This window comes from Gobio gobio, assembly GCF_949357685.1.
Source record: "Gobio gobio genome assembly, chromosome: 8".
In the NCBI taxonomy this organism is placed as follows: Eukaryota; Metazoa; Chordata; class Actinopteri; order Cypriniformes; family Gobionidae; genus Gobio; species Gobio gobio.
The window spans coordinates 8,195,810-8,209,886 of record NC_137114.1 but is presented as its reverse complement, the minus strand read 5'-3'; the positions used below and the strand labels follow the sequence as shown (position 1 = coordinate 8,209,886).

The 14,077-nt window shown below is 36.7% G+C and overlaps 1 protein-coding gene across 1 annotated transcript; it reads left to right on the top strand.

Moving 5' to 3' along the window:
• Positions 1 to 9,450: 9,450 nt before the first annotated feature.
• LOC307130271 (uncharacterized protein) lies at positions 9,451 to 10,801 on the top strand (the record flags this gene model as incomplete). Its single annotated transcript, XM_079823243.1, has 2 exons — positions 9,451 to 9,578; positions 9,832 to 10,801. The coding sequence occupies 2 exons, from the start codon at positions 9,451 to 9,453 to the stop codon at positions 10,799 to 10,801; spliced, it is 1,098 nt and encodes a 365-aa protein (XP_079679369.1).
• Between the last annotated feature and the right edge of the window lie 3,276 nt (positions 10,802 to 14,077).

Below are 14,077 nucleotides of genomic sequence, written 5' to 3'. Positions count from 1 at the left end.
GTGAAAATTTCGGTGTGCGAGGATATTTAGTCATTACCATCTATATAAAAGGGGAAAACTTAGGAACAATTTTATACTGTAATGTAAAACATGGACCATGTAACATAAACAATAATGAATAAGCAGTAGAGAGTCAAACTGTTTTGTAAATAAATTTTATATCTTTTATTTAAATTTAATATACACTGTATAATGATTTTGGAGGTCAAAACTCAGTTGTGTGTTGATTGTTGAGTTGAAAATCTTCGACTAAAGTGTCAATGTTAAAAGACATTCAGTTCACATAATTTAATTGAGACGGATGAAGATTTTCATGCAAGTCACCAAAAAATTTAGTTCTGACCTTCAAAATCTCTACAGTGTGTTTGTGATGGAGAGAAATAGCAAAGCAATCAAACAGGCGTCGTGTTTTACCATCCAACAGGGGACTTAAGTCAATTTAAGGAAATCATGTTCACTGTATAAAGTGTGACCTGCAATTGTTTCCTTAAAGAGTGATTTCTGCTTGATTTAAAACATAAAACACCAATACTTACCATAAAAATACACTATAATAAGATTTTGGAGGTCAAAACTCAGTTGTGTGTTGATTGCTGACTTGAAAATCATCAGTTGGTTAAACAACTAAAGTGTCAATGTTAAAAGTCATTCAGTTCACATAATTTAATTGAGACGGATAAACATTTTAATGCAAGTCACCATAAAATTGAGTTATCTCGATATATACAGTGAATATCTACAGTGTGTTTATGATGGCAAGAAATGACAAATTAAACACACTGGTGTCGTGATTTACTATCTAACAGGGGACAGAGTCATTGTGTTTAACATAATCATTGTTCAAAGAGGATCTGCAATTAATACATTAGAGAAATATTTCTGCTTGATTTAACTCTTAAAACTCAGTTATTGCTATAAAAACTCTAAATCTCTACAGTGTGTTTGAGATGGCAAGAAATGACAAATTAAACACACTGGTGTCGTGATTTACTATCTAACAGGGGACCGAGTCATTGTGTTTAACATAATCATTATTCAAAGATGATCTGCAATTTATACATTATAGAAATATTTCTGCTTGATTTAACTCTTAAAACTCAGTTATTGCTATAAAAACTCTAAATCTCTACAGTGTGTTTATGATGGCAAGAAATGACAAATTAAACACACTGGTGTCGTGATTTACTATCTAACAGGGGACCGAGTCATTGTGTTTAACATAATCATTATTCAAAGATGATCTGCAATTTATACATTATAGAAATATTTCTGCTTGATTTAACTCTTAAAACTCAGTTATTGCTATAAAAACTCTAAATATCTACAGTGTGTTTATGATGGCAAGAAATGACAAATTAAACACACTGGTGTCGTGATTTACTATCTAACAGGGGACCGAGTCATTGTGTTTAACATAATCATTATTCAAAGATGATCTGCAATTAATACATTAGAGAACTATTTCTGCTTGATTTAACTCTTAAAACTCAGTTATTGCTATAAAAACTCTAAATCTCTACAGTGTGTTTATGATGGCAAGAAATGACAAATTAAACACACTGGTGTCGTGATTTACTATCTAACAGGGGACCGAGTCATTGTGTTTAACATAATCATTATTCAAAGATGATCTGCAATTTATACATTATAGAAATATTTCTGCTTGATTTAACTCTTAAAACTCAGTTATTGCTATAAAAACTCTAAATCTCTACAGTGTGTTTATGATGGCAAGAAATGACAAATTAAACACACTGGTGTCGTGATTTACTATCTAACAGGGGACCGAGTCATTGTGTTTAACATAATCATTATTCAAAGATGATCTGCAATTTATACATTATAGAAATATTTCTGCTTGATTTAACTCTTAAAACTCAGTTATTGCTATAAAAACTCTAAATATCTACAGTGTGTTTATGATGGCAAGAAATGACAAATTAAACACACTGGTGTCGTGATTTACTATCTAACAGGGGACCGAGTCATTGTGTTTAACATAATCATTATTCAAAGATGATCTGCAATTAATACATTAGAGAACTATTTCTGCTTGATTTAACTCTTAAAACTCAGTTATTGCTATAAAAACTCTAAATCTCCACAGTGTGTTTGAGATGGCAAGAAATGACAAATTAAACACACTGGTGTCGTGATTTACTATCTAACAGGGGACAGAGTCATTGTGTTTAACATAATCATTATTCAAAGATGATCTGCAATTAATACATTAGAGAACTATTTCTGCTTGATTTAACTCTTAAAACTCAGTTATTGCTATAAAAACTCTAAATATCCACAGTGTGTTTGAGATGGCAAGAAATGACAAATTAAACACACTGGTGTCGTGATTTACTATCTAACAGGGGACAGAGTCATTGTGTTTAACATAATCATTATTCAAAGATGATCTGCAATTAATACATTAGAGAACTATTTCTGCTTGATTTAACTCTTAAAACTCAGTTATTGCTATAAAAACTCTAAATCTCCACAGTGTGTTTGAGATGGCAAGAAATGACAAATTAAACACACTGGTGTCGTGATTTACTATCTAACAGGGGACAGAGTCATTGTGTTTAACATAATCATTATTCAAAGATGATCTGCAATTAATACATTAAAGAAATATTTCTGCTTGATTTAACTCTTAAAACTCAGTTATTGCTATAAAAACTCTAAATCTCCACAGTGTGTTTGAGATGGCAAGAAATGACAAATTAAACACACTTGTGTCGTGATTTACTATCTAACAGGGGACAGAGTCATTGTGTTTAACATAATCATTATTCAAAGAGGATCTGCAATTAATACATTAGAGAAATATTTCTGCTTGATTTAACTCTTAAAACTCAGTTATTGCTATAAAAACTCTAAATCTCCACAGTGTGTTTATGATGGCAAGAAATGACAACGCAAACACACTTGTGTCGTGATTTACTATCTAACAGGGGACCGAGTCATTGTGTGTAACATAATCATTTTTCAAAGATGATCTGCAATTAATACATTAGAGAACTATTTCTGCTTGATTTAACTCTTAAAACTCAGTTATTGCTATAAAAACTCTAAATCTCTACAGTGTGTTTGAGATGGCAAGAAATGACAACGCTAACACACTGGTGTCGTGATTTACTATCTAACAGGGGACCGAGTCATTGTGTTTAACATAATCATTATTCAAAGAGGATCTGCAATTAATACATTAGAGAACTATTTCTGCTTGATTTAACTCTTAAAACTCAGTTATTGCTATAAAAACTCTAAATCTCTACAGTGTGTTTGAGATGGCAAGAAATGACAACGCTAACACACTGGTGTCGTGATTTACTATCTAACAGGGGACAGAGTCATTGTGTAAATCATAATCATTATTCAAAGAGGATCTGCAATTAATACATTAGAGAACTATTTCTGCTTGATTTAACTCTTAAAACTCAGTTATTGCTATAAAAACTCTAAATCTCTACAGTGTGTTTGAGATGGCAAGAAATGACAAATTAAACACACTGGTGTCGTGATTTACTATCTAACAGGGGACAGAGTCATTGTGTTTAACATAATCATTATTCAAAGATGATCTGCAATTAATACATTAGAGAACTATTTCTGCTTGATTTAACTCTTAAAACTCAGTTATTGCTATAAAAACTCTAAATCTCTAAAGTGTGTTTATGATGGCAAGAAATGACAACGCAAACACACTTGTGTCGTGATTTACTATCTAACAGGGGACAGAGTCATTGTGTTTAACATAATCATTGTTCAAAGATGATCTGCAATTAATACATTAGAGAACTATTTCTGCTTGATTTAACTCTTAAAACTCAGTTATTGCTATAAAAACTCTAAATCTCTACAGTGTGTTTATGATGGCAAGAAATGACAACGCAAACACACTTGTGTCGTGATTTACTATCTAACAGGGGACCGAGTCATTGTGTTTAACATAATCATTATTCAAAGATGATCTGCAATTAATACATTAGAGAACTATTTCTGCTTGATTTAACTCTTAAAACTCAGTTATTGCTATAAAAACTCTAAATCTCTACAGTGTGTTTGAGATGGCAAGAAATGACAAATTAAACACACTGGTGTCGTGATTTACTATCTAACAGGGGACAGAGTCATTGTGTTTAACATAATCATTATTCAAAGATGATCTGCAATTAATACATTAGAGAACTATTTCTGCTTGATTTAACTCTTAAAACTCAGTTATTGCTATAAAAACTCTAAATCTCTACAGTGTGTTTGAGATGGCAAGAAATGACAAATTAAACACACTGGTGTCGTGATTTACTATCTAACAGGGGACAGAGTCATTGTGTTTAACATTATCATTATTCAAAGATGATCTGAAATTAATACATTAGAGAACTATTTCTGCTTGATTTAACTCTTAAAACTCAGTTATTGCTATAAAAACTCTAAATCTCTACAGTGTGTTTGAGATGGCAAGAAATGACAAATTAAACACACTGGTGTCGTGATTTACTATCTAACAGGGGACAGAGTCATTGTGTTTAACATAATCATTATTCAAAGATGATCTGCAATTAATACATTAGAGAACTATTTCTGCTTGATTTAACTCTTAAAACTCAGTTATTGCTATAAAAACTCTAAATCTCTAAAGTGTGTTTATGATGGCAAGAAATGACAACGCAAACACACTTGTGTCGTGATTTACTATCTAACAGGGGACAGAGTCATTGTGTTTAACATAATCATTGTTCAAAGATGATCTGCAATTAATACATTAGAGAACTATTTCTGCTTGATTTAACTCTTAAAACTCAGTTATTGCTATAAAAACTCTAAATCTCTACAGTGTGTTTGAGATGGCAAGAAATGACAAATTAAACACACTGGTGTCGTGATTTACTATCTAACAGGGGACCGAGTCATTGTGTTTAACATAATCATTATTCAAAGATGATCTGCAATTAATACATTAGAGAACTATTTCTGCTTGATTTAACTCTTAAAACTCAGTTATTGCTATAAAAACTCTAAATCTCCACAGTGTGTTTGAGATGGCAAGAAATTACAAATTAAACACACTGGTGTCGTGATTTACTATCTAACAGGGGACAGAGTCATTGTGTTTAACATAATCATTATTTACTATATAAAGTGATGACCTGTGATTATTACCTTAAAGAACAATTTCTGCTTGTCCAGTCCTATATATATATATTTTTTATTGATGCAAGAAATCAAATCTCACTCTAAAAATCTCAAAAACAAAGGACATTATTTGGGATTTTAGAGAGCAGAAACTATGTTTTATTCAAAAATAAGTCACACATTGAAATACCTTTACTGTAAAAAAAATTTGGGTCTCCAATTGAACATTTTCTGTAAATTGATGCACTTTAATTCAATTAAAATTCAAGAAATTCAATTTGGCCAACTAAAAAATTTAGATGTGATCGGTCACTAGAAAATTTTCAATTGGAGACCTGATTTTTTTTTACAGTGTTGGTGTTCTTGAAAATAAGCTTAAATGAGAGATGTGGGCGGATCATAAACTGTAAGTATGAAGACACAACAGAGAATGAATTTCTTAAAGATAATTCTTAATTTTAAGAATTTTTTAATTTCTTAAATTCTTTTCTGTAATGTCCACAACATGGCTTTTTCTCCGTTGTGTGCTCATTGTGTTCCCTGATGCCTGTGTGAACATTATATAATTATATATATATTAAATAATGAAGACAGACTTGACTGCCAGCTCTCTTCCCTTTCACACACACAGCTCCATTGCAGGCTATGGAGGTCCCCTGTTGGATAGGTAGACATCGGTCAGGTCCCCTCTTGGCATGTTTAAAAAATAAAAAATAAATGCTTATTTGAAGTTATATTATGAAAAAAGACCTTAAAACAAAATTTTGTATCTAAGTTTTGTTTCTTCAAAATTACTAGAAACACAGGTCCCCTCTTGGTCAGTGTGGAGTGATGGTCCCCTGTTGGTAATATAGACGTGTATGTGTGTGTGTGTGTGTGTGTGTGTGTGTGTGTGTGTGTGTGTGTGTGTGTGTGTGTGTGTGTGTGTGTGTGTGTGTGTGTGTGTGTGTGTCTGTGTGTGTGTTTTTAAATGTAAACGAAAAGAGGCTGTGTTTTTTATATTTCGTTTTGTTATAAACATGCATTGAAGATAATATGCATTGCCTGCACTACATATACAAATATATACTGAGTGATACTGTCAAGAACACTGCTTGTCCATTAGCAGATTAGGCAGACTACTATCCTCCCGTCCTCGGGAGTTCATTCTCCGGAGTCAAACTTGGTAAGTCACGGAAGCAAGTCAGAAGTTCGCGTACGAAATATGTCATAAAAAACACCACTGCCTCATTTCATAAAAAAAAATAATAATAATTAAACATAATAATAGCCACACGAATGTGGTTCAGGCAACGCGTAGCTAGGCCTACATTGATTATCTTATATATTTATAATAAAACGAAGTATAAAACACCATGCCTCTTTTCGTTTACATTTTAAAAATAATATATAAAACATTAATATGTGGTTTAGGTAAAGTGACCAGATTTCTGAAATGGAAACCGGGGACATTTCCTATTTGAGAACACAAGTACAGACAAGAACGCATATTGAGAAACGGCCAGTCAGATGTTTCTCCGTCGCTCTGCATACGTCATCTCCCTCATCGCTCTGATTGGTTTTAGGTCTATCCAATTGCGCCGAGAGGCATTTGAGCGACGCCCGTTGGTGACGCCCCTTTGGAAATGATTTGTCTATGAAGCTTTGCCAGACCATAACTCAGTTACTACTGAGAATGGTCTGGTTTTAACCAGGCTAGGTTGCTGCCACAATACGTTGAAGGTACTGGCGCCTCTTTGAGATTTCTGCTGCACTAGCAGTTTTCAGCTGCTCAATTACATCCCCATGAGTTTTTGTGCTTTTAAAACTCTGCCAGCATGTCATGGTGGAAATGTGGAGGGCACTTCTTTCATGCTCCCGGTCCCGGAAGGATTCCAAAGCCCTCTTCCAATTAGAAAACCCAGAGCAACTGAGTGCATCTTTATTAGCGCGAATGTTTTGCCTGCCGTACAGGCGACAATGAAAAACAAAATGTGCAGTTTCTGGTTATACTGTACTCCAGCCATTTAAATTGCTCAAACCATGTCTTGTTAAATGCTCTTTGTTGAGGGGGTACTGTGGGAGATGAACCTGATTTGGGCCACTTTCCGGAGTCCCTAGATCACTAACTGCAGTTAATCCACCTGCTGTCCCTTGCTGTGATGCCTGTCCTTCCTCTTCCCTAGCGGACTCATCTGTGTGACAAAATAGTCCCTCAAACACAGTAAAATCAGAAAACATTAGCTAGCGAGTAGTGATGGGTGGATGAAGCATTATGAAGTTTTGGGGCTTTTTTTTCTATTTGTACCGAAAAAGAGTGTAAGCTTGGGGGGCTTCAAACTCGGCAAACACAGTGGTATCTGGTGGCATGTAAAACTTATAACAGCCTTTTTAGACTGGGGTCAAAAGCCCTTATCATCAAGATTAAAACTTGGCTTGACATATTTTACTTTTTATGTAATGAATGTAGAATATATTAAAGATTTACTTTTCAAATTAAAGTATGGGGGAAAAAAATTACTTCCACGATATGAATGCATCTGTACTAGGGATGTCACGGTACCAAAATTCCAGTAGTCGGTACCAATACTATAACATTTTGACGGTAATCGGTACCAATTTCGGTACCACAGCTACATTTTTTGTTTAACTATTTTAAAAAAATTATTAAATGTATTAAGTTTATTATTTATGATGATAATCATTATAAGTAAATAATATATAAACATTTAAAGGCTGTATTCTGTTTAAAAGGAAACATCGTTTATAAAAAAAGATCAAGTGAAAAATAATCAACCATCTAGGCATATTATTATTAGTAGAGACGTATTATTATTACATAGAGATGTAGCTAAATCTACTGTAGCCTACAACAGTAGCCTGATATATTCTGTCAATTAATTTTTTTTTAAACTGAACTTTTATTTTGACGGGTTGCCGTTGCCCTTGAGTGTCTGTGTTCATGATATGACAGTTTTCTCAAATGAAACGGTAAATTCTCATGAAGTGACGGTTTATGCGTTCGTGTCCTCATATAGTGACACTGACACACGGCAGAGACTGCAAAGACAGCGCCCGCGCCCGACCGCCCGTCTCACGGGATGTAGAACATGCAGGAGTAACATTTAAATAGTATTTTGCAGTTTAATATTGACAGACATAAGTATATATTCGGCTACAGTCTGGAGCCCTGCGCTTAGATAAACGCGTAGATAAAGATAGACAACAACCCCCATGTGACAAATCATCTGACAAATCATCCGCCCATCTCTACTAGCAACTAATTTCTCTTAAAGGGTTAGTTCACCCAAAAATGAAAATTCTGTCATTAATTACTCACCCTCACGTCGTTCGAGACCCGTAAGACCTCCGTTCATCTTCAGACACAAATGAAGATATTTTTGTTGAAAGCTGATGCTGAGAAAGCATGCGCATGCGCATTCTCGCGCATGCGTCGTGGAGGCACACACGGAAGGCAGTAACAAGTTGGAAAAAGGTGTTATTTTGATTTTTTTTGCGCACAAAAACTATTGTCGTCGCATCGTAAGATTATTGTAGAGTCACTGTGGTGAGATGGACTTTGTAATGACATTTTAAGTGCCTTTTATCGGTCTTGGGAGTATAAGTGTACTGAATGCCAATGGAGGCCTAACTGAAGCCTTTCTCAGCATCAGCTTTCAACAAAAATATCTTCATTTGTGTTCCGAATATGAACGGAGGTCTTACGGATGTCGAACGACATGAGGGTGAGTAATTAATGACAGAATTTTCATTTTTGGGTGAACTAACCCTTTAAGGCAAGACACTACAGGTGAATAGGGGATTTTTTTTAATTACAAGATATCACTGTGAAACTTCTCCAGTTTATTACTGGCATAAACATAAGAAAAAAATGTATTACAAGTTTTGTGTAAATGAATGTTTTAATATGCAAATGAGGCCTTATATACTTAAATATACGCTCATTTGCATACTTTTACAAAAACAAAATCTGGAAATTGGAGAGGACCATGTTTAAAATTCTTGGTTCTATTTGTTGACATGTTAGATGAGAGGGCTTTTACAGAGGGGATTCTGGATATCTTATTTTGTGCTTTAGTAAATTAGAGAATACTGACAATAGCCTTAAAAAATAAATTTTCGCCATGTTTTTTTGGAGTTAAAGGACCTATAACTCAGGATAGGAATTATATATAAACAAATCCCTCTGTAAAAGCCTTCAGAATATAGTTCAGTATAAGTCTGCAAAAAGGTGCTTGTAGGTGCTACTGAAGTGGATATATCTGACTATTGCTGCGTTCTATTATGGTCAACGATCCGACTCGGCCCTCGGATATGACGTCACTTCCACACTTCAAGCGTTCTGGTATGTTTTGCGCGTCCGAGTCGGAGAAAAACATGGACGCCACCCGGAAAGCTGTTGCTATGGTAGCACTGGCCGAGTACCAGGCGCTCCAAAATAAGTATGTGCTTCACCTACACAACCGAATTTTTCTTTTAATAGTAAATAATCAAATCACAATAATTTAATTGGAAAAAAAAAAACGTAACTTACCAGAAATTGTACCATGTAAACATTGTAACGTGTTGTCACTAAACATACTAAAATTCAGTTTAGTTAATAAAATGTTTTGACAATCACAATACACTTATTGTGATGCAATACCAAAAAAAAAAGTTTTTTTTAATCTCTATTTCTTTTTCTCATTCACGCAGGGCTGTGGTATCAGCTGTGCTGCTGTCCAGGCAGCAGATCATCCTCAAGTCTGGAATGGAGTGGGAGATCATGCTGGATATGGATGACAATACATTTGCCAGTCATTTCCGGATCAGAAGAGCCAGGTTTGAGCAGCTACTTCGACTGCTTCAGGAGGGGGGCCTGCACACCGAACACAGCCATGGACTTCCCCCCTTGCCTGTTCCCAAAAAGGTCCTCATGTTTCTCTGGTATATGGCCAACCAGAACAGCTTCAGAGAGATATCTGATAAATGTAATGCTTCCCAGTCAGCGACGCACAGAGCCATCCTTCAAGTGCTGACCATCATGTCAGGGATTGGCACAAACTTTGTGTCTTGGCCAAGGGGCTGTGAGAAGAGGATGTCTTCTGCTGTCTTCCAGCGCATCTCTGGCCTAGATGGAGTCATTGGGGCGATAGATGGTTGCCACATCAGGGTCCAGAGGCCACCCATCAGAGGAGGGGATTACATTAATAGGAAGTCCTACTACTCTGTCCTCCTCCAGGGAATTGTCAATGATGAAGGCCGCTTCATTGACATCTTTGCCGGACCACCAGGCAGGGTGCACGATGCCAGGATGCTGCGGGGCTCCACTTTTTACACCGAATGGCAGGAGAAGATGGGGGACTATCGTCTGCTCGGGGACAGTGCCTATATTGGTCAGGCCTTCCCCTTCATAGTAACACCTAAGCGTGACAACGGGGCCCTCACCGATGCTGACCACCAGCAAAATTACACAATCAGTCGGGGGAGGGTCATCGTTGAGCAGGCATTTGGCAGGATGAAGTGCAAGTGGCGGCGCTTAAGAGACCTGCAGAACACCAGGATGGACATTGTGGTAATGATTATCATGGCTGCATGCTTCTTGCACAACTTTGCGCTTGGAGCTGTGAATGGCTGTGATGAACACCCAGAGGGATGTCCAAGAGAGGAGGATGGCAACGAGTAGTTGTGACTATTGTTATCTAATAAATGTCTATTGTTTATTTACACCTTTTAAACAGTTTCAGTGTCAATTTTCTCCCCCTTTAAATCGTACCTAGAACTGTCTTAAACCTAAAACTCACAGAGTTATGTAACACTCTCCTAACATAACTTAATATTTTTTGTAATGTTCATGTATTGTTAAGTGTTGTAATACAAAGTGTTTAACCTTAACTTAATTCTTCATTGTGCTTCACAGGCCAGTGAGGTTTTTTTTGTAGCTGAAAAGACTGGTAACATTCAACCATGACAAGGCTTGGTTAATAGTAAAACAATATTTTATTGAAATTTACTATATAAATTGCACAGAACTGTGCTTTGTTTCCTTTTTTGTGGTCATTCACAAGGATAACACAAGGATAACACAGGATAACACTGAAAAACGGGAAAGTTAAGGTTAATAAATAAAATAAATTAACGGTATAATAGCATGTAAACAACTGTATAATAGCATGTAAACAATTCAACCCATACCGACATACATTAACATAATTTTACATCTTTTCCACCATCTGGGCAAGCAACCTCTGGAATCCCTCCTGGGATTCCTTCATTTGTGCCAGGGTCTCAGCGTGGCGTTTTTGGGAGGCCGCTTGGGAGGCTGCCTCTGACTCCCTTAGAAATTCCAACAGCTCATTCTCCCTCTGGCGCTTGCGTGGCCTCCTTGGGGTGTCAGGGGGCATGGAGGTAGCAGTGGGAATGGTGGTAGCAGTGGGAATGGTGGTAGCAGTGGGATGAGGAACACAGGAGGACGAAGGAGGTGATGGAGGGCTGGATGGAGCTGGAGAGGGGGAATTGGACACACACACAGGTGAGGGAGTGCTAGTAGACTGTGCAGGTGAGATGTCTGGTGCAGACACATTGGCCTGTAGTGCATCTGGCCTGCGCACATCCAGGCCCATGGTTGTACCCACAACAGGGAAGACGATATCATGGTGACCGCCCAAGAGGTCATCCATCTCCGCAAAAAACTGAAATCTACTAGGCCCCCTCCCTGTGGACGAATTGTTGTCCTTTACTTTTTTGTATGCCTCCACCAATGTGTTCCATTTCCGAGCCACCTTGTCTGGCACAAAGGTCTGCTTGAAATGGTGGCTTAGCTTGCCAGCAATATCCTCCCACAGCAACTTCTTGGACTTCCTGGCCAGCTTCAGGCGCTGGTTCAGGTCATGGAGGGACCTGGGAGGGCCCTTACCCTCTGCCTCCATTTGCAGCCTGTAGTGGGATCCGGTATTTATCCCAGTTCCTGATTAACCCTTAAGATACAATTATATTAATTGCAGATAAGCAGTCTTGTGCTGTCAGGTCAGTATTAGGTCTAAGCCTACACTAGCTCGTTATCTCATACCATTAATCTAGTGATATGAACATCTCGTCCCTTAATGAACAATACAAAATCAATAAACAGTCAATAACCCTTGTAATGAGACCATACTCACCACCCGGTGGTTTTTCTCAACGATGGTTGCTTGACCCCTTGGCCGTGTCAGATGTGATAAAAATGCTCTATCTATTCTTTATGCAACTGACTTTTATAAGCTGAGGTAAAAAACTGAAAAATACTTTTTCTTTATAAAATGAAAATTTATTTATACAAAAGATAAAAGTACTGGTTAAACAATGATCCAAAAGTAATTAGCAAAATAATAAAAGGTTACAGGTTATAATACTTCAGCTTATCCATTCTCAGACAATCATGAATGAGTGGGTCAATATAAAGGTTTCAAATACCTTGTATGCAGTTTCAAGCAATAGATGTAAAAAAGTAACTTGTTCTCGTCCGAGCAATACAAGTCAGAATGATACAGCAGAGCAATGCAAATAAAAATACAGAGAGAGAGTAATTCTCAATGATGGTACATCAATCAAAAGAAATCGAAAAGGAATGCACATCGACAGAAAAAATACAGGGGTATTTATACCGAACTGTTTACATGTTAAGCAATCTGGGTTCTTTCCAAAGAGGAAGTCTATTTTGTCTGCAAAGGAAATCAAGTGTGTCGATATCTTGTCATCTTAGTTACTCTTGTACAGACGATGCTGGCTCTTGCAGATTCTTCCATACTTTATGGTTCTTCCTTCCTTTTCTCCCCGTCATCTTAGGATGTCGTTTAACATGAGTGTGGGTGTATAATTCAGGAAGTGTTTTCGTTAGTTCATTTATACTCATATTGTAGCTTTCCCTTACACCCCCTCTTGCACTCACGGAAATACTTTTACTATTAACTTTGTCAGGGTATATTACGTTCAATTCATCCAATCTAACATTAAAAACATAGACAGTAGGAAGTACATAATCCAAACAACACTCATGAAACCGATACCTAGTCTCACTCTCTTTCCAGAAGAAACCAATCACGAGAGTCCCGTACTGTGCGGACAGATTCTTAACCGTCTCCCGGTACCATGTCTTCGACACGGACATCCATCGGAATGAGTTCCTTCTCCTCGGGGCTCGATCCATTGCCATCAGCACTTGCGGAGATAACGCCAACTCGGCACCACTCTCCAATATGCTTTCGTCTACCATCCTTGGAACCCAGTGGGCTCTCGACAGACGTACAAAGCAGAGCTGTTGGATCGAGCACATAGACAAAGACAATTTGGCCGTTAACACGCGCCATCCTTGTACAAAACCCCGGAACAACCATTTTCCGCCATAGATAGGTTTGAATCTCCGCACAGCACCGTCCTTTCGAAATAGTTTCTCTGTGTCCAATCAAAAGCTCAACAGCTTCGTCTAGGTCTACAATTATCCATTTCATGTCAATAATAAAGCTCAATGCGTGATAATCGAGATGATGAGTGCTCTTTGGGTCAGTAAAATCCGCCATCGCTTTATAAAATGTAATAGATCTTATTTCAGCCATGTAATAACCCTGTTTGATTACACATTCTGTACAAAAATTCACATACATCAACATTTCTCTCTTATAAACTATCAATTTCAAAGGATAACAATATTTTTCACATTCGTGACATCTTCTCTGCATTGCCCCGCCCGGTGTCTTTTTCATTATAGGCACCTAATGTAACACACAATCATAAAACAATAAATCATTTATCCTGCCCTATCTAGGATAGTTAATTCAAAAATAAAAGAAAACAAAAATAAATTAACTTATCGTCCTATTAATCATAATAAAAGAATCAGGGAGAGAAAAATAAATCAACTTATAATGTTGCCGTTAATCATAGTTCATTCAATGACAGAAAACCTAATACCTCCAAACCAAATCAA